General features: G+C 45.0%; 1 protein-coding gene across 1 annotated transcript in view; it reads right to left on the reverse strand.

Annotated features, from left to right (window-relative positions):
* The window catches only part of wdr78 (WD repeat domain 78), a 116,945-nt gene that overhangs the window by 78,586 nt on the left and 11,432 nt on the right, over positions 1–26,927 (reverse strand). The window contains exon 3 of the mRNA XM_034182684.1: positions 4,082–4,245. Coding sequence (XP_034038575.1) covers positions 4,082–4,245 — 164 coding nt within the window. The remainder of the gene's footprint in view (positions 1–4,081; positions 4,246–26,927) is intronic.

The following is a 26,927-nucleotide window of genomic DNA, read 5'->3' on the forward strand; positions in this document are numbered from 1 at the left end:
ACCAGTCTAAATCTGTGATAGTGAGCACTTCTCCTTTGCTGAGATAATCCATCCCACCTCACAGGTGTGCCATATCAAGATGCTGATTAGACACCATGATTAGTGCACAGGTGTGCCTTAGACTGTCCACAATAAAAGGCCACTCTGAAAGGTGCAGTTTTGTTTTATTGGGGGGATACCAGTCAGTATCTGGTGTGACCACCATTTGCCTCATGCAGTGCAACACATCTCCTTCGCATAGAGTTGATCAGGTTGTCAATTGTGGCCTGTGGAATGTTGGTCCACTCCTCTTCAATGGCTGTGCGAAGTTGCTGGATATTGGCAGGAACTGGTACATGCTGTCGTATACGCCGGTCCAGAGCATCCCAAACATGCTCAATGGGTGACATGTCCGGTGAGTATGCCGGCCATGCAAGAACTAGGACATTTTCAGCTTCCAAGAATTGTGTACAGATCCTTGCAACATGGGGCCGTGCATTATCCTGCTGCAACATGAGGTGATGTTCTTGGATGTGTATGGCACAACAATGCAGCTGTGTTCTTTGTCCATAAAAGACGCCTGCCCATACCATAACCCCACCGCCACCATGGGCCACTCGATCCACAACATTGACATCAGAAAATCGCTCACCCACACGAGGCCACACACGCTGTCTACCATCTGCCCTGGACAGTGTGAACCGGGATTCATCCGTGAAGAGAACACCTCTCCAATGTGCCAAACGCCAGCGAATGTGAGCATTTGCATACTCAAGTCGGTTACGACGATGAACTGGAGTCAGGTCGAGACCCCGATGAGGACGACGAGCATGCAGATGAGCTTCCCTGAGACGGTTTCTGACAGTTTGTGCAGAAATTCTTTGGTTATGCAAACCGATTGTTTCAGCAGCTGTCCGAGTGGCTGGTCTCAGACGATCGTGGAGATGAACATGCTGGATGTGGAGGTCCTGGGCTGGTGTGGTTACACGTGGTCTGCGGTTGTGAGGCTGGTTGGATGTACTGCCAAATTCTCTGAAACGCCTTTGGAGATGGCTTATGGTAGAGAAATTAACATTCAATACACAAGCAACAGCTCTGGTTGACATTCCTGCTGTCAGCATGCCAATTGCACGCTCCCTCAAATCTTGCGACATCTGTGGCATTGTGCTGTGTGATAAAACTGCACCTTTCAGAGTGGCCTTTTATTGTGGGCAGTCTAAGGCACACCTGTGCACACAAACTCACAATCTCGTAGCTTAAAGCAGATAACCCGTAAGTTGGAGAGGAAATGGCGTCTCACTAATTTAGAAGATCTTCACTTAGCCTGGAAAAAGAGTCTGTTGCTCTATAAAAAAAGCCCTCCGTAAAGCTAGGACATCTTTCTACTCATCACTAATTGAAGAAAATAAGAACAACCCCAGGTTTCTTTTCAGCACTGTAGCCAGGCTGACAAAGAGTCAGAGCTCTATTGAGCTGAGTATTCCATTAATTTTAACTAGTAATGACTTCATGACTTTCTTTGCTAACAAAATTTTAACTATTAGAGAAAAAATTACTCATAACCATCCCAAAGACGTATCGTTATCTTTGGCTGCTTTCAGTGATGCCGGTATTTGGTTAGACTCTTTCTCTCCGATTGTTCTGTCTGAGTTATTTTCATTAGTTACTTCATCCAAACCATCAACATGTTTATTAGACCCCATTCCTACCAGGCTGCTCAAGGAAGCCCTACCATTATTTAATGCTTCGATCTTAAATATGATCAATCTATTTTTGTTAGTTGGCTATGTACCACAGGTTTTTAAGGTGGCAGTAATTAAACCATTACTTAAAAAGCCATCACTTGACCCAGCTATCTTAGCTAATTATAGGCCAATCTCCAACCTTCCTTTTCTCTCAAAAATTCTTGAAAGGGTAGTTGTAAAACAGCTAACTGATCATCTGCAGAGGAATGGTCTATTTGAAGAGTTTCAGTCAGGATTTAGAATTCATCATAGTACAGAAACTGCATTAGTGAAGGTTACAAATGATCTTCTTATGGCCTCGGACAGTGGACTCATCTCTGTGCTTGTTCTGTTAGACCTCAGTGCTGATTTTGATACTGTTGACCATAACATTTTATTACAGAGATTAGAGCATGCCATAGGTATTAAAGGCACTGCGCTGCGGTGGTTTGAATCATATTTGTCTAATAGATTACAATTTGTTCATGTAAATGGGGAATCTTCTTCACAGACTAAAGTTAATTATGGAGTTCCACAAGGTTCTGTGCTAGGACCAATTTTATTCACTTTATACATGCTTCCCTTAGGCAGTATTATTAGACGGTATTGCTTAAATTTTCATTGTTACGCAGATGATACCCAGCTTTATCTATCCATGAAGCCAGAGGACACACACCAATTAGCTAAACTGCAGGATTGTCTTACAGACATAAAGACATGGATGACCTCTAATTTCCTGCTTTTAAACTCAGATAAAACTGAAGTTATTGTACTTGGCCCCACAAATCTTAGAAACATGGTGTCTAACCAGATCCTTACTCTGGATGGCATTACCCTGACCTCTAGTAATACTGTGAGAAATCTTGGAGTCATTTTTGATCAGGATATGTCATTCAAAGCGCATATTAAACAAATATGTAGGACTGCTTTTTTGCATTTACGCAATATCTCTAAAATTAGAAAGGTCTTGTCTCAGAGTGATGCTGAAAAACTAATTCATGCATTTATTTCCTCTAGGCTGGACTATTGTAATTCATTATTATCAGGTTGTCCTAAAAGTTCCCTAAAAAGCCTTCAGTTAATTCAAAATGCTGCAGCTAGAGTACTAACGGGGACTAGAAGGAGAGAGCATATCTCACCCATATTGGCCTCTCTTCATTGGCTTCCTGTTAATTCTAGAATAGAATTTAAAATTCTTCTTCTTACTTATAAGATTTGAATAATCAGGTCCCATCTTATCTTAGGGACCTCGTAGTACCACATCACCCCAATAGAGCGCTTCGCTCTCAGACTGCAGGCTTACTTATAGTTCCTAGGGTTTGTAAGAGTAGAATGGGAGGCAGAGCCTTCAGCTTTCAGGCTCCTCTCATGTGGAACCAGCTCCCAATTCAGATCAGGGAGACAGACACCCTCTCTACTTTTAAGATTAGGCTTAAAACTTTCCTTTTTGCTAAAGCTTATAGTTAGGGCTGGATCAGGTGACCCTGAACCATCCCTTTAGTTATGCTGCTATAGACGTAGACTGCTGGGGGGTTCCCATGATGCACTGTTTCTTTCTCTTTTTGCTCTGTATGCACCACTCTGCATTTAATCACTAGTGATCGATCTCTGCTCCCCTCCACAGCATGTCTTTTTCCTGGTTCTCTCCCTCAGCCCCAACCAGTCCCAGCAGAAGACTGCCCCTCCCTGAGCCTGGTTCTGCTGGAGGTTTCTTCCTGTTAAAAGGGAGTTTTTCCTTCCCACTGTAGCCAAGTGCTTGCTCACAGGGGGTCGTTTTGACCGTTGGGGTTTTACATAATTATTGTATGGCCTTGCATTACAATATAAAGCGCCTTGGGGCAACTGTTTGTTGTGATTTGGCGCTATATATAAAAAAAAAAAATTAATTAATTGATTGATTAATTAAATTGAATTAATCATGGTGTCTAATCAGCATCTTGATATGGCACACCTGTGAGGTGGGATGGATTATCTCAGCAAAGCAGAAGTGCTCACTATCACAGATTTAGACTGGTTTGTGAACAATATTTGAGGGAAATGGTGATATTGTGTATGTGGAAAAAGTTTTAGATCTTTGAGTTCATCTCATACAAAATGGGAGCAAAACCAAAAGTGTTGCATTTATATTTTTGTTGAGTATATTAATATGATTTTGGTAAAACTATGTTTTGATGTGATTTGACATCATTTGAAGTATATTTGGGTGTAAACTGACATTATAATGATAATTATTCTGTTGAAACTAAATTTTGTCAGTTTAGTGAAATTTGGTTGGCCCGATAGCTTTAAGCCTTGATGGTTACACAGCACACCCCATCCTACCTCTCACCAGCTAAACCTGTTTAATCACTGGATCAAGACGTGTGAGTGGATAATACCTGGACAAGGACACTGTGAAGCTCCTCATGGAACTTGTCTGCTCTGATGCTGGACCAACAGAGAGTTCATCCATTAAGAACTTGTTGGTTTTGCCCTGAACCACTCCCGGTTCTGATTTGTACAATGACTGAGGAGTGACATCATTGCCATCTTCATCAAACACCTGCCAAGAGGACAAGAAAAACTAAGTTATGTCTGTTAAACTTATACACAATTAGAGCTCTGAAAAAAATCAAAGAAAGAAACATTAAAAAATTAATTCAGATGTTGACAGTTGCTCATTTACAGCATTTTTAGTAATGCCTTATCATTAAATAACTATGTCAGGAACACAGGTACGTACAGTGTATCTGTAAAGTATTCACAATGCTTCACTTTTTCCACATTTTGTTATGTTACAGCCTTATTCTAAAAAGGATGAAATTCATTTTTTTCCTCAAAATTTGACACACAGCACCCCAATGTTATTAAAATAAAAAACTAAGCAATCACATGTACTTAAGAATTCAAAGCCTTTGCCATGAAGCTCAGGTGCATCCTCTTTCCACTGATCATCACTGAGATGTTTCTACAGCATAATTAGAGTCCACCTTGGGTAAATTCAGTTGATTGGGCATGGTTTATAACTGAAAAGTTAACTTTTATAAAGCTAAACCAATAAACTCCTAAACAATTACAATTAAGGTTACAGCTAAAAGCTAAACCAATAAGTTTTAGTATTGACTCCAGTACACTCGCAGCTACTGACACAACAACAAGCAAGCGCTTCTGTCTCAAATCAGCCTTCTCTCAGCAAAAGAGACCTGGTGACCAGAGAGAAAGGAAGGGGAGCAAAAAAAAAATCATTTATTTTCACAGCCATACAGACTTGCAGATGTATCACAGGAGACATACACAGCAAGACAGTTTTGACCTATGGTTACAATTTTAGACAAACTAATTCCGGACAAGTTATTTGTTGTGGGCTGGGGTGTTTGGATGGCTTGGTTTTTGTTTTCTGTTTCTCCCACCAGGTGGTATGCATTCAGGACTGAGTGGCTGAGCATTAGGACCTCACCCTGAACACCTGAGGCTTGTTTTCACGTGCAGGTCATCAGGACTCACAGCTGTGGTGTATTTTGTCTTGATCAGAGATTGCTGCATTTAAACCTTGAATGCACAGTGTGTGATTGCCAGAGACTCGACCTTGTGAGCAGACGTGTGAGATCGACGTCAGGAGAACAATCTCACCATCACGGACGCAGAGACCGCTCCAGGTTTGACGCCACAGTCTGTGAAAGAGGATTGGGTGAGGTCTCACACTCTTCAGCACACTTCCTGAGGTAATTTGGTTTTGGTGACGTTTATGAAGTAATGACAGTGGATTTGGTGTCCCTCACACCTTGTGTTATTGAGCTGTCACGTTATGCTAATTGTCTAATCAGCTTCTGCTGCAGTGGAGATTTGAACTGAGTTGTTCCGTGCCTGCAGGGTGAGAAGCTGATGTATAGATTTAAGCCAGGAAGTGTTTGCTGATTGTGTGCACCTTTGAGTTGTGTCTCTCTGTGTGGAGTTGGACTCACCTCCATGTTTTCTTTCTTCACAGACTTGGTTTGTCGCGGCCACCTGGGGGGTGTCGGCGGGGTCCCTGGGTCCGAACTGCTGTGGCTCCGGACCGTTTGCGCTGTTGAGAGCGCGCCGTGTTTCCACCTCACCAGACCGCGGACTTTTTAGTTGTTTAGCACATCACTCACTGTTATGTTTATTAAATTCTGTTATCCTTTGAACCATGCTCTGCTTATTTTATGCTGGGTCCTTTCAAATGCTGGGTCGGTGCTCCGACCGCGTCCGAAACATAACAGTAGTCTCTGGCCATTTAACAATGGACCAGCGGAAGCAGAGACAGTATTTTTGCCGGGAAGGCTGCAGCAGATGTTGGAGTTGATCCGGGATCAGTTGCAGGTGCTCTCCGCCCGGGTTGTGCGCATTGGTGCGCGCATGGCAGAGTTTACAGCTTGGGTCGTGTCGCACCCCGCTGTTACGGCTGTAGCCCCGTCTCCTCCCATGCAGCTGTCTCCGACGCCTGTTGTAGCAGCCCCGGTGGTATTTAGTTTGCACTTTAAGCTGTTTGTTATAACCTGCTGTCGTTTACAGCAGTGTGTATTGGTTTTTACTCTGCTACCACAGGGATTTTCTTATTTGGCACTTTGGCTCCCTCTGTTGGTGACAGAGTCACATTACCGTCTAGGTTCAAAGGATGGAAAATACGTTTTTCCATTCTTTGCACTTGACGATGTAGGCCAATGTTAGTTTTTTTTATTGGTCTATTATCTGTTTCTTGTTTTAGTATGTGGTGTTTTTATCAGGGGTTAATTTGTTGTTTTTGTGGATTATAGCACTGTCAGTGGTCTGGTGGAGTTGAAATACAGGCTGTCTGGAGCATGGCATGGACCCAGGTGACTTTATGTTTGTCTGTTGGTCTTTCTTTTTTATTTCTTTTGGTTTCACCTCCCAGGGTTTGATGGGACGGCCCTCTGGGGGGTGATGGGGGGGTAATTGGGTTGTTTTTTCTTTTTTTTTTTTGTTCCCTCTCTTCTCCTCTGGCTCCAGCCGTGTGAGCCGTACGTTGTCGGCGTTGCTGGAGTGGTGCAGTTTGGTTATGCTGGGCGTTTCCCAGGTAACCTCTGCACCCGGGAGGGGGGGGGGGGGGTATTTTTTTTTATTTTCTTTACTTCCCTGTCTTCTCCTCTGGCCCCAGCCGTGTGAGCCGTATGTTGTCGGCGTTGCTGGAGTGGTGCAGTTTGGTTGTGCTGGGCGTTTCCCAGATAACCTCTGCATCCGGGGGGTGTTTGGGGTGTTGCTTTTTTGTTGATTCCCTGTTCCACCTCCGGCTTCAGCGCGCCTTTGAGCCGTATGCCATCGGCGTAGCTGAGGTTTGGGGCAGTGGAATATACCCGCAGCTGGTGGCTGGTTTAAAAGTCGGAGGGGTGGCGCCGTCTTGTGCCGTACACCATTACCGCTGTTCCACTCCTCCCAGTTGACTTTTGGGGTATAGTCGTGGTTGGTGACACTGGACGTACTTCCAGTTTCCACTGCGCTGAGGGGGTGGGGTTGGGGTTGTTGTTTTGTTTGTATGTTTTTTTTTTTCCCCCAGTTTCCGCCCTCAGGGTGTGACTGTGGTGTCCTCTGGGGGGGAAAGGACTGTGGGTCCATCTAGCCATAGACGGCCGGGGCTGGGTCTGTTAGTCATGGGGGGGGCGTCTCCTGGAGTTTGATGGAACGGTCCTCTGGGAGGCGCTGGGAGTCCCCGTGGGTGACTTTGGATCCCAGAGGGACCTCGGCTGTGGTTATTATTCCTGGAGCTGGCGGGATGTCCTCTGGGGGGTGTTGGTCCCTACATGTGAACAACTAAAGTAAGAGTCGACAGGAATGAACGCAAAGATGCAGTCAGAGGTGGAGACTCTAACAGGTTTGCTAAATGAAACAGAGGGCAAGACCATTAAAGTCAACAAAGGATATCTCTGCACTGGAGCGTCAGCTGCGGAGCAGTCTACTGCAGACAGGCTCAGCGTGAGAAAGGATGAGCTCCAGGATGAGAGTGATAGTCTCGGCACAAAGTTCCCTGTTGACAGAGAAGAGGCGGCTGGAAGCGTGCATTATCCAGCTGAAGGAAGAACTAGAGAAGCTCAACATTGAGATGATCAATGACTGCATGAAGAAATTAACATTGCAGGTTGAGCAGCTGATGATGGAGCTGTCGTCAGAGCACAGTAACGCACAGCTCCTGGAGACGGGCCTTTCCCAGCTGGATCGTCAGCACAAGGAGCTGAAACTGAAGCTGCAGGAGGTGTTTTTTGATCCCAGCCAACATTCCAGCCATGGTCCCTAGAGGGGGGCTTTGTTTTTTCTGGCCCAGGTCCGTGTGGTCGCCAGGAGGCTTCCTGTGAGGGTGGGGTACTGTTGTGGGCTGTGGTGTTTGGCTGGCTTGGTTTTTGTTTTCTGTTTCTCCCACCAGGTGGTATGCATTCAGGACTGAGTGGCTGAGCATTAGGACCTCACCCTGAACACCTGAGGCTTGTTTTCACGTGCAGGTCATCAGGACTCACAGCTGTGGTGTATTTTGTCTTGATCAGAGATTGCTGCATTTAAACCTTGAATGCACAGTGTGTGATTGCCAGAGACTCGACCTTGTGAGCAGACGTGTGAGATCGACGTCAGGAGAACAATCTCACCATCACGGACGCAGAGACCGCTCCAGGTTTGACGCCACAGTCTGTGAAGGAGGATTGGGTGAGGTCTCACGCTCTTCAGCACACTTCCTGAGGTAATTTGGTTTTGGTGACGTTTATGAAGTAATGACAGTGGATTTGGTGTCCCTCACACCTTGTGTTATTGAGCTGTCACGTTATGCTAATTGTCTAATCAGCTTCTGCTGCAGTGGAGATTTGAACTGAGTTGTTCCGTGCCTGCAGGGTGAGAAGCTGATGTATAGATTTAAGCCAGGAAGTGTTTGCTGATTGTGTGCACCTTTGAGTTGTGTCTCTCTGTGTGGAGTTGGACTCACCTCCATGTTTTCTTTCTTCACAGACTTGGTTTGTCGCGGCCACCTGGGGGGTGTCGGCGGGGTCCCTGGGTCCGAACTGCTGTGGCTCCGGACCGTTTGCACTGTTGAGAGCGCGCCGTGTTTCCACCTCACCAGACCGCGGACTTTTTAGTTGTTTAGCACATCACTCACTGTTATGTTTATTAAATTCTGTTATCCTTTGAACCGTGCTCTGCTTATTTTATGCTGGCTCCTTTCAAACGCTGGGTCGGTGCTCCGACCGCATCCGAAACATAACAGTTATTAACATTATTAATTAACATCACCTCTGTCATTTTACAAAGTGAAAATATCAGCTATATGTTTTAGTTTTAAAGTAATGCGCTAATTGTGAAGGTTTGAGCATTTACAGACAAACATGCCAAAAGGCATTATGGGAAAATGAGCTTCCTGTCATCAGTGATTGGTCAGTTTATTTATATGTAAAAACCAACACATGTTACTGTAATGTGTGTTTTGTTTTGTTTTTTACAAATAAATCTGTATTTATAAATCTGTCATATTCTTTCATATGTAAAAAAGGCAATTTGAAAACTGAAAATTCTGTTTGTTCAGTGTGATTCAGGCTGTATAGCAAATGTGTGGCAATTGGTATTCACATTGTCATGAACATTGACATCTACTGGACTGCCACAAACAGACATTAGGCCATGGAAGACTACATTAAATTTTGGAGTTGATATGGATCTGGATACGGATTCTGGATCAAGATTTCACCTTATATAGACTATGAAGGATTACGTCAAAACTATGTCACAGATTCTCATCAAATTTGCACCACAGATAGATATTAGGGCATGGAAGACTCCACTGAATGTTGGAGGTGATCTGGATCTGGAATGGCGGATGTCAGAAATCTGATTGCTCTTGTTAAATATGTAGAGAAAGAAGAAAAACAATCGCCATGCATTCCCAGATATTTATATGTGTACATACACACATACGTAATTTAGGAGATCCTGTGATCACTGTGTGATCCAGTGCAACTTATGTACTGGAAAATCATCCATTTATTATTATTATTAGTGTTATGTGTCGACGCGGGTTGAGAAGCGGACCTGCGTCAGACGGAACCCAGCGCTAAAAATAACCAGAAAGCGGTTCCAATAACAAAAACAATTTATTTATTTCACCCGCTGGTGCACAACAAAGTGTAAAAACCAAAATAGCGTCCCTCTGGTGGAGTGAAGGCTGGCACGCTCTCCAGCGCCCAAAAGGATCGAAGCCCGGCGCTCCTGGACCCACTACCACCGCCAAACACCCCCCAGGTGGACACGACAAACCGACTCTCTGCGAAGCATAGAAGAGGTGAGGTAAGTCAGCAGTTACAACTAATATCCTTCAAAAGACACACACTATCAGCAACACATTCAGGTCTGTATTTTAAGCTTTATGCAAATGAGCAGCTTCTCACAACAGGTGGAGGATCACTTGTCCGCACGCCACAGCAGTGAGAAGCAAGCTGCACAATTCTCATCACAATTCAAGTATACTGCGCAACAAAACACCAAGTCACTATCAACAACCAGTCAAACACTCAATCACCTCCGATGTGTGCCGACAGCATGTGTCCCTCACCCCCCCTGCCTCACAGGCTCGATGTGTCAAACCCAGGCGCGGTCCTCAGCGTCTCACAAACGAACATCACAAGGTCGAGCCCCCGGCAGTTCCGCCTGAATCACACATGACTCAAATGCAGAACGCCATCCAACCATCTGCTTCAGCTGAAAGTCTTCAAGGCCGCACGTGAGCACCACCCACAGGCGCTACACACGATGTTGACGAGGGTGAAGAACTCCTCAGCCAGCACCCTCTCCACAGACAAATCAGTTTTCATGCCACCTGGAGAGCAAAGAAAAGAAAAGAACACCAAAATGTCCAGCCACACTCCCCAACACACAACAATTAGTAGTAGTAGCAGTAGTAGTAGTAGTAGCAGTAAATAATACTACTACTAATACAACCCCTGGCAAAAATTATGGAATCACCGGCCTCGGAGGATGTTCATTCAGTTGTTTAATTTTGTAGAAAAAAAAGCAGATTACAGACATGACACAAAACTAAAGTCATTTCAAATGGCAACTTTCTGGCTTTAAGAAACACTATAAGAAATCAGGGAAAAAAAGTGTGGCAGTCAGTAACGGTTACTTTTTTAGACCAAGCAGAGGGGAAAAAAATATGGACTCACTCAATTCTGAGGAAAAAATTATGGAATCACCCTGTCAATTTTCATCCCCAAAACTAACACCTGCATCAAATCAGATCTGCTCGTTAGTCTGCATCTAAAAAGGAGTGATCACACCTTGGAGAGCTGTTGCACCAAGTGGACTGACATGAATCATGGCTCCAACACGAGAGATGTCAAATGAAACAAAGGAGAGGATTATCAAACTCTTAAAAGAGGGTAAATCATCACGCAATGTTGCAAAAAATGTTAGTTGTTCACAGTCAGCTGTGTCTAAACTCTGGACCAAATACAAACAACATGGGAAGGTTGTTAAAGGTAAACATACTGGTAGACCACGGAAGACATCAAAGCGTCAAGACAGAAAACTTAAAGCAATATGTCTCAAAAATTGAAAATGCACAACAAAACAAATGAGGAACGAATGGGAGGAAACTGGAGTCAACGTCTGTGACCGAACTGTAAGAAACCGCCTAAAGGAAATGGGATTTACATACAGAAAAGCTAAAAAAAAGCCATCATTAACACCTAAACAGAAAAAAACAAGGTTACAATGGGCTAAGGAAAAGCAATCGTGGACTGTGGATGACTGGATGAAAGTCATATTCAGTGATGAATCTCGAATCTGCATTGGGCAAAGTGATGATGCTGGAACTTTTGTTTGGTGCCGTTCCAATGAGATTTATAAAGATGACTGCCTGAAGAGAACATGTAAATTTCCACAGTCATTTCATCATTTTTCAAGATGATAATGCATCTTGTCATAGAGCAAAAACTGTGAAAACATTCCTTGCAAAAAGACACATAGGGTCAATGTCATGGCCTGCAAATAGTCCAGATCTTAATCCAATTGAAAATCTTTGGTGGAAGTTTAAGAAAATGGTCCATGACAAGGCTCCAACCTGCAAAGCTGATCTGGCAACAACAATCAGAGAAAGTTGGAGCCAGATTGATGAAGAGTACTGTTTGTCACTCATCACGTCCATGTCTCAGAGACTGCAAGCTGTTATAAAAGCCAGAGGTGATGCAACAAAATACTAGTGATGTGTTGGAGCGTTCTTTTGTTTTTCATGATTCCATAATTTTTTCCTCAGAATCGAGTGAGTCCATATTTTTTCCCTCTGCTTGGTCTAAAAAAGTAACCGTTACTGACTGCCACAATTTTTTTTCCTGATTTCTTATAGTGTTTCTTAAAGCCAGAAAGTTGCCATTTGAAATTACTTTAGTTTTGTGTCATGTCTGTGATCTGCTTGTTTTCTACAAAATTAAACAACTGAATGAACATCCTCCGAGGCCGGTGATTCCATAATTTTTGCCAGGGGTTGTACTACTACTACTACTACTAATAATAATAATAATAATAATAATAATATTATTATTATTATTATTATTATTATTAGTAGTAGTAGTAGTAGTAGTAGTAGAAGTATTACAAATGGCTTCCTTTTGTCAGTTGTAGGGTGGTGATTTCAAATTTTTCAGAACTCTATCTGACCTCTGGTGACTTCTACAGGTAACTGATTTTTACAACCAAAAATGGCAAACTGAATACAGTTTCTTGTCTTCATAAAGCCATTACATATGTGCTAAAATGATATTTAAGTTGGCAAATAGTTTCATGGTGAGAATTTTGGGTAGTATTTACATTTATTTATTTATTTATTTCAGTTCCAACCACACAACCAACAATCATTCTAAAAGAAAACATAACAAACGTAACAATACGTTTGAATGAAAGGGGGTAGAAAGAAGCGAACTTATATTATCTACCCCCTTTTACAGAAGATTACTTTACAAATTAAATAATAATCACATTATTAACATTACAATCAGAATGTCTATAAAAGGAAAAGAAAAAATATACAGTAAAAGTATACATGCGGTTTCATTGTTACAACATCAGGTTGTATTTCTGAATCATATTAATTTTAACTGCCTTTTTAAATATATTGCTTGATTTAGCTTCTTTAATTTCCTTGTTCAGATCATTCCATAAACTGCCTCCCTTGATAGAAATGCAATGTCCCTTCAATTTGGTTCTGAATCTTGGTTTGTTAAATATCTCTGTTCCTTTTAAGTTGTACTGGCTTTCTCTTTTTTCAAATTTGTTCTGGATGTTAGTTGGTAGTATTTTTTTGTGAGCCTTAAACATTGTCTGGAGAATAGCGTAATCAACCAGGTCATGAAATTTCAACAAATGTAACTGCAGGAATCTTGGACTCGTGTGTTCTCTATAATGCCTCCGACTAATTATCCTTATTGCTCCTTTCTGTAAAATGAAAAATGAATGTGTGAATGTTTTGCAGGCATTTCCCCATATTTCAATACAGTAGGACAGATGTGGAACAATCATAGAACAGTATAATATATATATATATATATATATATATATATATATATATATATATATATATATATATATATATATATATATATATATATATATATATATAGTCCTTTCTCATCTAACATCTCTTTTACTTTACTTTACTTTACTCATAACCATCCCAAAGATGTATCGTTATCTTTGGCTGCTTTCAGTGATGCCGGTATTTGGTTAGACTCTTTCTCTCCGATTGTTCTGTCTGAGTTATTTTCATTAGTTACTTCATCCAAACCATCAACATGCTTATTAGACCCCATTCCTGCCAGGCTGCTCAAGGAAGTCCTACCATTATTTAATGCTTCAATCTTAAATATGATCAATCTATCTTTGTTAGTTGGTTATGTACCACAGGCCTTTAAGGTGGCAGTAATTAAACCATTACTTAAAAAGCCATCACTTGACCCAGCTATCTTAGCTAATTATAGGCCAATCTCCAACCTTCCTTTTCTCTCAAAGATTCTTGAGAGGGTAGTTGTAAAACAGCTAACTGATCACCTGCAGAGGAATGGTCTATTTGAAGAGTTTCAGTCAGGTTTTAGAATTCATCATAGTACAGAAACAGCATTAGTGAAGGTTACAAATGATCTTCTTATGGCTTCGGACAGTGGACTTATCTCTGTGCTTGTTCTGTTGGACCTCAGTGCTGCTTTTGATACTGTTGACCATAAAATTTTATTACAGAGATTAGAGCATGTCATAGGTATTAAAGGCATTGCGCTGCGGTGGTTTGAATCATATTTGTCTAATAGATTACAGTTTGTTCATGTAAATGGGGAATCTTCTTCACAGACTAAAGTTAATTATGGAGTTCCACAAGGTTCTGTGCTAGGACCAATTTTATTCACTTTATACATGCTTCCCTTGGGCAGTATTATTAGACGGTATTGCTTAAATTTTCATTGTTACGCAGATGATACCCAGCTTTATCTATCCATGAAGCCAGAGGATACGCACCAATTAGCTAAACTGCAGGATTGTCTTACAGACATAAAGACATGGATGACCTCTAATTTCCTGCTTTTAAACTCAGATAAAACTGAAGTTATTGTACTTGGCCCCACAAATCTTAGAAGCATGGTGTCTAACCGGATCGTTACTCTGGATGGCATTTCCCTGATCTCTAGTAATACTGTGAGAAATCTTGGAGTTATTTTTGATCAGGATATGTCATTCAAAGCGCATATTAAACAAATATGTAGGACTGCCTTTTTGCATTTACGCAATATCTCTAAAATCAGAAAGGTCTTGTCTCAGAGTGATGCTGAAAAACTAATTCATGCATTTATTTCCTCTAGGCTGGACTATTGTAATTCATTATTATCAGGTTGTCCTAAAAGTTCCCTAAAAAGCCTTCAGTTGGCTCAGAATGCTGCAGCTAGAGTACTGACGGGGACTAGCAGGAGAGAGCATATCTCACCCGTGTTGGCCTCCCTTCATTGGCTTCCTGTTAATGCTAGAATAGAATTTAAAATTCTTCTTCTTACTTATAAGGTTTTGAATAATCAGGTCCCATCTTATCTTAGGGACCTCGTAGTACCATATTACCCCATTAGAGCGCTTCGCTCTCAGACTGCGGGCTTACTTGTAGTTCCTAGGGTTTGTAAGAGTAGAATGGGAGGCAGAGCCTTCAGCTTTCAGGCTCCTCTCCTGTGGAACCAGCTCCCAATTCAGATCAGGGAGACAGATACCCTCTCTACTTTTAAGATTAGGCTTAAAACTTTCCTTTTCGCTAAGGCTTATAGTTAGGGCTGGATCGGGTGACCCTGGACCATCCCTTGGTTATGTTGCTTTAGACGTAGACTGTGTTTCATAATTATTGTATGGCCTTGCCTTGCAATGTGGAGCGCCTTGGGGCAACTGTTTGTTGTGATTTGGCGCTATACAAGAAAAAAGTTGATTGATTGATTGATTGACTTTGTGTAGTATAGCAATCATTTTTAATAATTTCCAATTTCCAATTTTCTTAATAATTTCCAACTCAAGTTCTCATCAATCATGACACCCAGAAATTTTGTTTCCATCACTCTTTTAATTTCTACACCATCTATAATAATTGGGGTATTCATACTTTTTTCTCTATTACTAAATATCATGAAATTAGTTTTGTCAAAGTTAAGCAATAATTTATTAATGTTAAGCCAAGTTTTTATTCCCATGAATTATTTTTTGACTACTCTCAACACATGTTGTAAATTTTTACCAGAATAGAAAAATGTGGTATCGTCAGCAAACAGAATACAAGTAACATCTTAGATACATTAACAATGTCATTGACATACAGTGTAAAAAGTTTTGGTCCAAGGACCGACCCCTGAGGTACCCCACAGGTAACACTTAATAATCCAGATCTTACATCATTTACCTGTACAAACTGTTTTCTGTTGACTAGATAGCTTGATACCCATTTGTGAGCAACCCCTCTGATTCCATATTTGTTTAATTTTTGAAGAAGTATAGTATGGTCAATGGTATCAAAAGCTTTTTTGAAGTCCACAAAAATGCTCACAAAAAACTCCTTATTGTCTATTGCAGTGCATATTTGTTCAGTTAGTTCCATAATTGCCATGGCTGTAGAGTGACTAGTTCGAAAACCATACTGACTATTACTTAGAATGTTATATTTATCAAGGAACTTATCCATTCGATTTACAAATAATTTCTCTAATATCTTGGAAAATTGTGGAAGCAAGGAAACTGGTCTGTAATTAGAAAAACATTTATCCCCGTTTTTATACAGTGGAATTACCTTAGCTGTTTTCATTCTATCAGGAAAAGCTCCCATTGAAAATGACAGATTACAAATATAAGTAAATGGTACAATGACTGATTCAATAATGTTCTTAATTAGAAACATGTCTAGATCATGACAATCTGTTGATCTCTTGCTTACACAACCTCCTACAATGTTCAGTATTTCTTCCTTTTCAACCTAAAACTCTCAACTGCAAAAACCTGGATGACCTCTAGCGACCTCTGGACGTAACTGACCTTCCAGTTAATGTTTCTGTTTAGTTCCCATTATTTCATGATATTATTTGTACTTATATTCTCTTCAGAAGCTCTGTTTTGTTTTATCACTTATCTTCCTGAAGCTCAAATTCTGATAACACAAAATCCGCATGTTTCACTGAAGACATGATTATCTCAGCCCTGTTGAGCACAAAACACATATCTGAGTTATAATTACTTATGCAGCTATCTGAACATACCACAATAAATCAAGACCTAAAAATATCAATCCTATGAGGACTAATTAACAGACATGGAAACCGCTTTTTAAACCTGTTGTTTATGAATTTATGCAGAACCCTGTACTGTGGCCTAGCTTGACCTAATTTTAGTCAACCTGGATGAGGAGGCCAGCCACTGCTAGTGTCGACTCTGCAGCAGAGAGACCACGTGCATGCTCCAAGATTCATCTGTCATGCAAGCTGGGGAACCTTTCAAGTACATACACATTGTGTTTGATAGATACTATGACCTGTGAATAAAGTCTGGCACTCACACTAAACATGCCAAGAAGACAGTCCCAGTTCAGCAGGAGATCAGACGTAGGGATGTACCACTGCCTCTGAAGTGGGAGAATTTCATGGCCAGTGAGGAAAACAAGGCAGACCTTTCTCGATTTCTCTCTCAACAACAGATTCTTCAGGCTCCACCAAACAAAACCATTGTTTTTGCTGGTGGATTCACTGATGAAGAGCATGTGGAGGCTTCAACGTCTGATGTTAATGTAGAAGAACTTGGACTTTTGGATGATGAAACCAGGATCTGCCGGTTCACCACACACTTCGGTGCCTGGATCAGTGGCTTCCCACCCCTCACGGCTCGGGTTCGTGCTGATAGGGTATTAGCTGTGTGTCTGCCAGCCTTGCTGCTTCTCCACCCTGATCTCCACCGTCATTTTCCTCATCAAATTCTCCGATATCACCATCATCTTGGTCACTATTTGAGCTATCTGAGCTACTGCTAAGATCATCAGGATCCTCTACGTCGACTTCCATGTCGAGATCGATCTCATTGTCCGACAATTCGGCGGTCATTTTCAAGCGTTCGAATTGAGAAATAGCTAGTATTGCATTCACTCAACACGGACTGGACTGAAGGCGCTAGTGCTCTGTCTTCTCTCTTTCGTCACGGCAATGTCCCAGATGTACAAACAGTTTTCGCGGAGGGCCAAATTTTAGCTGCAAATTTGTCATTTTTAAACAAAGATTTCTCCGTTGAATTACAAATTTGGGCTTGCACATTTACTTTACTGCATTCATAAGGGTCTTAGAAATATATATCAACTATTTCTTTCTGAGATCTGACCACATTTATTTCAAAGCAGGTCTACTTTAAACAGGTGTGATTCTTTGACATAAGTATAAAATGGACTGCTTTTTCATGCAGCACTTTTCCATCTGCATCAGAAGCTAAAAGTGCTTTACAATTATGCCTCACATTCACCCATTCACACAGACACACTCACACACCGATGCCAGGGTACTGCCATGCAAGGCGCCCACTACACACCAGGAGCACCTTGGGGATGAAGGACCTTTTCCAAGAAGGCTGGGGTTTGAACCGAGGATCCTCTGGGCTCAAGTCCAATGCCTAACCACTAGACCATCACCTCCTCAACAACAATCAGTTTCACTTAATTATGCAGAGCAGACATATGTGCTGCCATACACCTAGAGTATATGTAGTGCTTGTTGTGTGGGCCGCTGAAGAGGAGGTACTGCTGGCCCACCACCACCAGAGGGCGCCCTGCCTGGAGTGCGGGCTCCAGGCACCAGAGGGCGCTGCCGCCTCACAGGAGCAGCCAAGATGACAGCCGTCACCTATCAACTGAGACAGCTGACATCCATCAGCGGAGGGGTATATCAGCTGGACGGCATCTCCACCTCATTGCCGAGATATCGCTCTACCAAGGAGGTAACGAACTCAGCCAGCCATACGGATTAATACCTTGTTGCTTGTGTGTAAAACAACTGAAGACTGAGAAGGACGTATTTGGATAAGTACTCTTATTCCTACATTACAGTGTTGTGTCTGATTAGAGGTGGAGGTGGTGTTTTCCACCCCACGTTTTGTTGGGTGCAGCCGCACCCACATCTGACTGTTTCTGTTCCTCGCCAGCAGTACCGGATCCGACGAGCGGAGGCAGTGACCACCTGGGAGTTGGGGACTTGGCGGCTCCAGTATTCCCGGGGTTCGGTGGTGGAGGAAATCGGGTGGTTCCGGTTCGACTTGGACAGACGTCTCCTATCGTCGAGCCTGCCCACACGACACCGTTGGAATTTGACTTGTGACCGAAATTGTAATTTGTTGTGTTTGTTGTGCGTGTTCACAACAGTAAAGCTTTGTTATTTGACTTTCTTCATTGTCCGTTCATTTGCGCCCCCTGTTGTGGGTCCGTGTACTTACACTTTCCCAACAGGATATCTCGGCCAGCGTCATGGATCCCGAGGGGCGTCAACCGGCTGTTGAACGGCCAATGGAAGAACAGGGCGCACAGGCGTCTGCAGGAGGGGTGATCGGTGAGTTGCAGCGGATCCTCACCGCTTTCATGACTCGGTTGGATTTGATGACCGAGCAGAACGTCCTCCTGAACCGCAGGGTGGAGGCTCTCGCCGCGCAGGTGGAAGCGCGCCCTCCGGGGCCGCTGCGGCTCTCCCTCCCGTCAACCCTGTGCGTAACAGTGACGTTCCACTGGTCGTTCAACGACCCCTCCCACCTTCCCCTGAAGCATACATAAGCACCCCAGAGCCGTACGGAGGCTGTGTGGAGACGTGCGCGGATTTCCTTATGCAGTGTTCGCTCGTCTTCGCACAGCGTCCCGTCATGTACGCGACCGACGCTAGCAAAGTAGCTTATGTGATAAATCTGCTTCGTGGTGAGGCACGTGCTTGGGCTACAGCGCTCTGGGAGCAAAATTCACGGCTCCTTCAGACATATGATGGGTTTGTGAGGGAGTTCAGAACAGTGTTCGATCACCCTAATAGAGGAGAAACCGCTTCAGCCGTGCTGCTGTCAATGAGACAGGGGCGCCGGAGCGCAGCTGCCTATCAATCAATCAATCAACTTTTTTCTTATATAGCGCCAAATCACAACAAACAGTTGCCCCAAGGCGCTCAATGCAGTCGACTTTCGCATCGCGGCTGCGAGGTCCGGCTGGAATAGCACTGCCCTCCGCGCCGCCTTTGTAAACGGACTGTCGTTGGTCCTCAAGGAGCACCTGGTGGCTAAGGACGAACCGCGGGATTTAGATGGGCTCATCGATCTTGTCATACGATTAGACAATCGGTTAGAAGAGCGCCGTCGGGAACGAGACGAAGGGCGTGGCCGGGCACGCGTCGTCCCTCTCCCTTCCGGTTCCGACCGCGTTCCGCCCTCCCCACGCTCCACTGCCCCTGTGCTCCGTGCGGTTACAGCCCCCCCTGCTGACGAAGCTATGGACACGAGTAGGGCAACATTTAGGGCACCGGTTACACAAAGGAGGCTGGCCCACGGGGCGTGTTTTGTTTGTGGCTCGATTGAGCATCAATTAAGAGACTGCCCCGAGCGGTTAAACACCAACGCCCGCCCCTAGAAACTGGGCTAGGGGTGGGCCGAGACATTCACGTGGGACACACCCACATCGCCACACGACTCCCAGTTACCATCCTGTATGAGGATTTAACCCTGAAGGCCCCAGCACTGGTGGACACGGGCTCAGAAGGGAATTTGCTAGACAGCAAATGGGCCAGGGAGATAGGGTTCCCTCTGGTGGCGCTTACCTTGCCTGTGCAGGTACGGGCGCTAGATGGCTCCCTACTCCCTCCAATCACTCACAAGACACCACCAGTAACTCTGGTGGTGTCGGGGAATCACCGGGAGGAGATCGAGTTTTTTGTGACTCCGGCCACCTCCCGTGTGATTTTAGGGTTCCCTTGGATGTTAAAACACAATCCCCGGATCGATTGGCCGTCCGGGGTAGTGGTTCAGTGGAGCGAGACCTGCCATCGGGTATGTTTAGGTTCCTCGGTTCCTCCCGGTTCCCAGGCCAGGGAGGAGGTCAGAGCCCCGCCCAATCTAGGGACGGTTCCGGTGCAGTACCATGACCTTGCGGAGGTGTTTAGCAAGGATCTGGCGCTCACCCTTCCCCCGCACCGCCCGTATGATTGTGCCATTGATTTGGTTCCAGGTGTTGAGTTCCCGTCCAGTAGGCTGTACAACCTCTCACGACCTGAACGCGAATCAATAGAGACCTACATCCGGGACTCTTTGGCTGCCGGGTTGATCCGGAATTCCACCTCCCCGATGGGTGCGGGTTTCTTTTTTGTGGGGAAAAAGGATGGCGGATTACGTCCATGCATCGATTACAGGGGGCTGAACGAAATCACGGTTCGTAACCGATACCCCTTACCCTTGTTGGATTCGGTGTTCACGCCCCTGCATGGAGCTAAGATATTCACCAAGCTTGATCTTAGGAATGCGTATCACCTGGTTCGGATCCGGAAGGGAGACGAGTGGAAGACGGCATTTAACACCCCGTTAGGTCATTTTGAGTACCTGGTCATGCCGTTCGGTCTTACAAACGCTCCCGCGACGTTCCAAGCGTTGGTTAATGATGTCTTGCGGGACTTCCTGCACCGATTCGTCTTCGTATATCTTGACGACATACTCATCTTTTCTCCGGATCCTGAGACCCATGTTCGACATGTACGTCAGGTCCTGCAGCGGTTATTGGAGAACCGGCTGTTTGTTAAGGGCGAGAAGTGTGAGTTTCACCGCACCTCTTTGTCCTTCCTGGGGTTCATCATCTCCCCCAACTCCGTCGCTCCTGATCCGGCCAAGGTTGCGGCGGTGAGAGACTGGCCCCAACCCACAAGCCGTAGGAAGCTGCAACAGTTCCTAGGCTTTGCTAATTTCTATAGGAGGTTCATTAAGGGCTACAGTCAGGTAGTTAGCCCCCTGACAGCCCTGACCTCGCCAAAAGTTCTCTTCACCTGGTCGGATCGTTGCGATGCTGCGTTCAAGGAGTTGAAACGGCGCTTCTCGTCTGCACCCGTTCTGGTGCAGCCCGATCCTAGTCGCCAGTTAGTGGTTGAAGTGGACGCCTCGGACTCAGGGATAGGAGCCGTGCTGTCCCAGAGCGGGAAGACCGATAAGGTCCTTCACCCGTGTGCCTATTTTTCCCGCAGGTTGACCCCGGCCGAACGGAACTATGACGTCGGCAATCGAGAACTCCTTGCGGTGAAAGAGGCTCTTGAGGAGTGGAGACATCTGTTGGAGGGAACGTCCGTGCCATTTTCACTGACCACCGGAACCTGAAGTATATCAGGACCGCCAAGCGGCTGAATCCCAGGCAAGCCCGCTGGTCACTGTTCTTCGGCCGTTTTGACTTCCGGATCACCTACCGTCCCGGGACCAAAAATCAAAGATCGGATGCTTTGTCCCGGGTACATGAAGACGAAGTCAGAACGGAGTCGTCGGATCCCCCGGATGCCATCATCCCGGAGTCCACTATCATGGCCACCCTCACCTGGGACGTGGAGAAGACCGTCCGGGAGGCCCTGGCACGAAACCCGGATCCCGGAACCGGGCCGAAGAATAGGTTCTACGTCCCACCAGAAGCAAGGGCTGCGGTCCTGGACTTCTGTCACGGTTCTAAGCTCTCCTGTCATCCTGGGGTGCGAAGAACTGTGGCAGTCGTCCGGCAGCGCTTCTGGTGGGCATCCCTGGAGACCGACGTCCGGGATTATATCCAGGCCTGTACCACCTGCGCCAGGGGCAAAGCCGACCACCGCAAGTCCTCAGGATTACTACAGCCGCTGCCCGTACCTCATCGCCCCTGGTCTCACATCGGCCTGGATTTTGTCACGGGCCTCCCGCTGTCCCAGGGAAACACCGTCATCCTCACAATAGTGGACCGATTCTCCAAGGCGGCCCACTTCGTGGCCCTCCCGAAGCTCCCAACGGCCCAGGAGACAGCGGACCTCCTGGTCCACCACGTCGTCCGGCTGCATGGGATACCATCAGACATCGTCTCCGATCGCGGTCCGCAGTTCTCCTCGCACGTCTGGAGGAGCTTTTGCCGGGAACTGGGGGCCACGGTCAGTCTCTCGTCCGGGTATCACCCCCAAACCAACGGGCAAGCAGAACGGGCCAATCAAGAGATGGAGCAGACACTACGTTGTGTGACAGCCGCGCACCCGGCGGCCTGGAGTACTCATCTGGCCTGGATCGAGTACGCCCACAACAGTCAAGTGTCGTCAGCCACCGGCCTCTCCCCTTTTGAGGTGTGTTTGGGGTATCAGCCCCCATTGTTTCCAGTGGTTGAGGGAGAGGTCGGTGTGCCCTCGGTCCAGGCCCACCTGCGGAAGTGCCGTCGGGTGTGGCGTGCCGCCCGTTCTGCTTTGTTGAGGGCCCGGACGAGGGCGAAGACCCATGCAGACCGGCGGCGGACCCCGGCCCCTACGTATCGCCCCGGGCAGGAAGTGTGGTTGTCCACCAAGGACATTCCACTGCAAGTGGCCTCCCCAAAATTAAAAGACCGATACATAGGACCGTACAAGATCCTCAAAATCCTCAATCCCGCCGCAGTGAGGCTTCAGCTTCCGGCCTCACTGCGGATCCATCCCGTGTTCCATGTGTCAAAACTCAAACCACATTACACCTCGCCCCTCTGTACTCCCGGTCCAGCGCCACCTCCTGCCCGGATCATCGATGGCGAGCCGGCTTGGACTGTGCGCCGGCTTCTGGATGTCCGATGGATGGGCCGGGGCTTTCAATACCTGGTGGACTGGGAGGGGTACGGCCCCGAAGAACGCTCCTGGGTGAAGAAGAGCTTCATCCTGGACCCGGCCCTCCTGGCCGACTTCTACCGCCGCCACCCGGACAAGCCCGGTCGGGCGCCAGGAGGCGCCCGTTGAGGGGGGGGTCCTGTTGTGTGGGCCGCTGAAGAGGAGGTACTGCTGGCCCACCACCACCAGAGGGCGCCCTGCCTGGAGTGCGGGCTCCAGGCACCAGAGGGCGCTGCCGCCTCACAGGAGCAGCCAAGATGACAGCCGTCACCTATCAACTAAGACAGCTGACATCCATCAGCGGAGGGGTATATCAGCTGGACGGCATCTCCACCTCATTGCCGAGATATCGCTCTACCAAGGAGGTAACGAACTCAGCCAGCCATACGGATTAATACCTTGTTGCTTGTGCGTAAAACAACTGAAGACTGAGAAGGACGTATTTGGATAAGTACTCTTATTCCTACATTACAGTGTTGTGTCTGATTAGAGGTGGAGGTGGTGTTTTCCACCCCACGTTTTGTTGGGTGCAGCCGCACCCACATCTGACTGTTTCTGTTCCTCGCCAGCAGTACCGGATCCAACGAGCGGAGGCAGTGACCACCTGGGAGTTCGGGACTTGGCGGCTCCAGTATTCCCGGGGTTCGGTGGCGGAGGAAATCGGGTGGTTCCGTTTCGACTTGGACAGACGTCTCCTATCGTCGAGCCTGCCCACACGACACCGTTGGAATTCGACTTGTGACCGAAATTGTAATTTGTTGTGTTTGTTGTGCGTGTTCACAACAGTAAAGCTTTGTTATTTGACTTTCTTCATTGTCCGTTCATTTGCGCCCCCTGTTGTGGGTCCGTGTACTTACACTTTCCCAACAGTGCTGTTATCATCAATTAGGATTACAATTTTCAAGTGGTGATTTCTGAAATCATACTGGTAGTAGATCAGATTGGAATCTTAGTAATTATGATCTGATTGGATTAGCTCTATAAAAAGGGTTTAATAAAATATTCTAAAACAAGTGTTACAAATCATTTTGCATGTTATTAATACTGTGCCAATTTGGCCCCTCCCCAGAACACAAATTCCCCACCTTTTGCAACATTATAAATACCCTGTAAACCAAAATTATTAAACAAAAGGAAATTGATGTCCAGATAGTACACTGAAAAAGGGTTATTAACGGAGTAGATTACATTTAAATGTAAGTTTATACCAGGACTTTGTAGGTTTTCACCAGTTGCTGCCAGTTTTAGGTATGCAAAACTGGATAAACCTGGTTTTAGACAGATTATTGCTGATGTCCTGGTAAAAACAGCTTTTAGACTGTCTAAAACCCAACCTTGCATAGCCCTGACCTAACCTCTAAAATTCCAGTTTTCTTCCAGCACTAAAAACCATGCACATTAGGTTCTTTCTCCATGTATATAGTGTTGCATTATAGAGCGTTGTATGAATCCAAGGATGAGTTGAAAGAAGAAAATATAAACAAACACACAATAATCCATCATCAATATATTACTCATTCCAAAAATTTAAACAGGGCGGCCTCACAAAAAGAAGGTGGTGGGATCACTTCCCACCTGGTGCTTTCTGTGTGGAATTCACGTGGGTTCCCCCTGGATGCTCCGGCTTCTCCCCACTTCCAAAGACATACATGTTAGGTGACTGGTGACTCCAAATTAACTGTGTAATTAACTGAGATTGTCTGTATACATGCAGCCCTGTGACAGACTGGCATTCTGTCCAGGGTGTACTCTGCCTCCTGGGGTGCTGCCAGGGATTTTGAGCCCCATGAAAAGAAATCTTACTGGGCCCCCCATACTTGGCTGCTGGAAAAATTTGACAGTTATACATAAAACTATGCATTTTAATAATAAGAAGAAGCTCTTCTGTCCTCCACCTGTTACCTGTATTAATGGCACTTGTTTGAACTTGTTATCTGTATAAAAGACACCTATCCACAGCCTCAAACAGTCAGACTCCAAACTCAACCATGGCCAAGACCAAAGAGCTGTCGAAGGATGCCAGGAAGAAAATTGTAGCCCTGCACCGGGCTGGGAAGAGTGAATCTACAATAGTCAAGCAGGTTGGAGTAAATAAATCAACTGTGGGAGCAATTGTAAGAAAATGGAAGACATACAAGACTATTGATGATCTCCTTCGATCTGGGGCTCCACGCAAGATGTCATCCCGTGGGGTCAAAATGATTATGAGAACGGTGAAAAAAAATCCCAGAACTACACGGAGGGACCTGATGAATGACCTGCAGAGAGCTGGGACCAAAGTAACAAAGGCTACACACTACACAGAGAGGGACTCAAATCCTGCAGTGCCAGGTGTGTCCCCCTGCTTAAGCCAGTACATGTCCAGGCCCATCTGAAGTTTGCCAGAGAGCATATGGATGATCCAGAAGAGGATTGGGAGAATATCATGTGATCAGATGAAACCAAAATAGAACTTTTTGGTAAAAACTCAACTCATTGTGTTTGGAGGAAGACGAATGCTGAGTTGCATTCCAAGAACACCATATCTACTGTGAAGCATGGGGGTGGAAACATCATGCTTTGGGGCTGTTTTTCTGCAAAGGGGACAGGAAGACTGATCCGTGTTAAGGGAAGAATGAACGTGGCCACGTATCGTGAGATTTTAAGCCAAAACCTCCTTCCATCAGTGAGAGCACTGAAGATGCAATGTGGCTGAGTCTTCCAGCATGACAATGATCCCAAACACACCGCTCAGGCAACAAAGGAGTGGCTCCGTAAAAAGCATTTCAAGGTCCTGGAGTGGCCAAGCCAGTCTCCAGACCTCAACCCCATAGAAAATTTGTTGAGGGAGTTGAAACTCCGTGTTGCCCAGCAACAGCCCCAAAACATCACTGCTCTAGAGGAGATCTGCATGGAGGAATGGGCCAAAATACCAGCTATAGTGTCTGCAAACCTGGTGAAGACTTACAGGAAACGTTTAACCTCTGTCATTGCCAACAAAGATTATTTTACAAAGTATTGAGTTGAACTTTTATTATTGACCAAATACTTATTTTTCACCATAATTTACAAATAAATTCTTTAAAAATCCTACAATGTGATTTCCTGGATTTTTTTTTCTCATTTTGTCTCTCATAGTTGAAGTGTACCTATGATGAAAATTACAGACCTCTCTCCTCTTTCTAAGTAGGAGAACTTGCACAATTAGGGACTGACTAAATACTTTCTTGCCCCACTGTACATACATTGACATGATTACCCCAATTAGTTATGTTTATCACCACACAGATGATGAGCCAGTTCTATTTCAATGTATTATTATTTGCAGTAACACCTTTGGTTATTTCTTTTATGAAGACTGCATCAGATACAAACTACACAGAAAATGTAAATTTTGGTTATTGTTGCCGCTGTATATTATTTGTATAATGGCCACATTAATTAAAATTTGTTCAGTTTTTACTGGTATGGAACCTATATTAGTGAGTAATGTTGATTTTTACAAGTTCAAGCTGTGTGATTTGCAAATAAAGTGCGTTTATCATCTGTATGTATTCACGTTCAGTTTCTTTCGGTGGCCATTTTGAAAACCGCATGTCACGCCCACTTCACTGATGTCAACCCCTAAAACTGTTAATTATAACCCAAAGATTGAATGGGAGAAGGTTCATGCTTTCTTCAAAATGTGAACAATTGGCCCATTTGTGGCACCTTAGAGCCTGTACTACGACAGGCCCCAGGCCCCCATGACCCTTCACCAGAGTAATGGGGAAAAGAAAATAAATGAATGGATGAAAATTTAAATGCATCCTGTACCACAATCTAAACACAAATAATTTGGGACAAAGTTTTTTTTTCATAACCTTCCTCTTCAAGGTAGTCATTCAACCAAAGCATCTCCATGAAGGAGCAACTGGACTAACAATGTTGACAATCA

The sequence above is a fragment of the Thalassophryne amazonica genome, chromosome 12 (assembly GCF_902500255.1).
Source record: "Thalassophryne amazonica chromosome 12, fThaAma1.1, whole genome shotgun sequence".
Taxonomy (NCBI): domain Eukaryota; kingdom Metazoa; phylum Chordata; class Actinopteri; order Batrachoidiformes; family Batrachoididae; genus Thalassophryne; species Thalassophryne amazonica.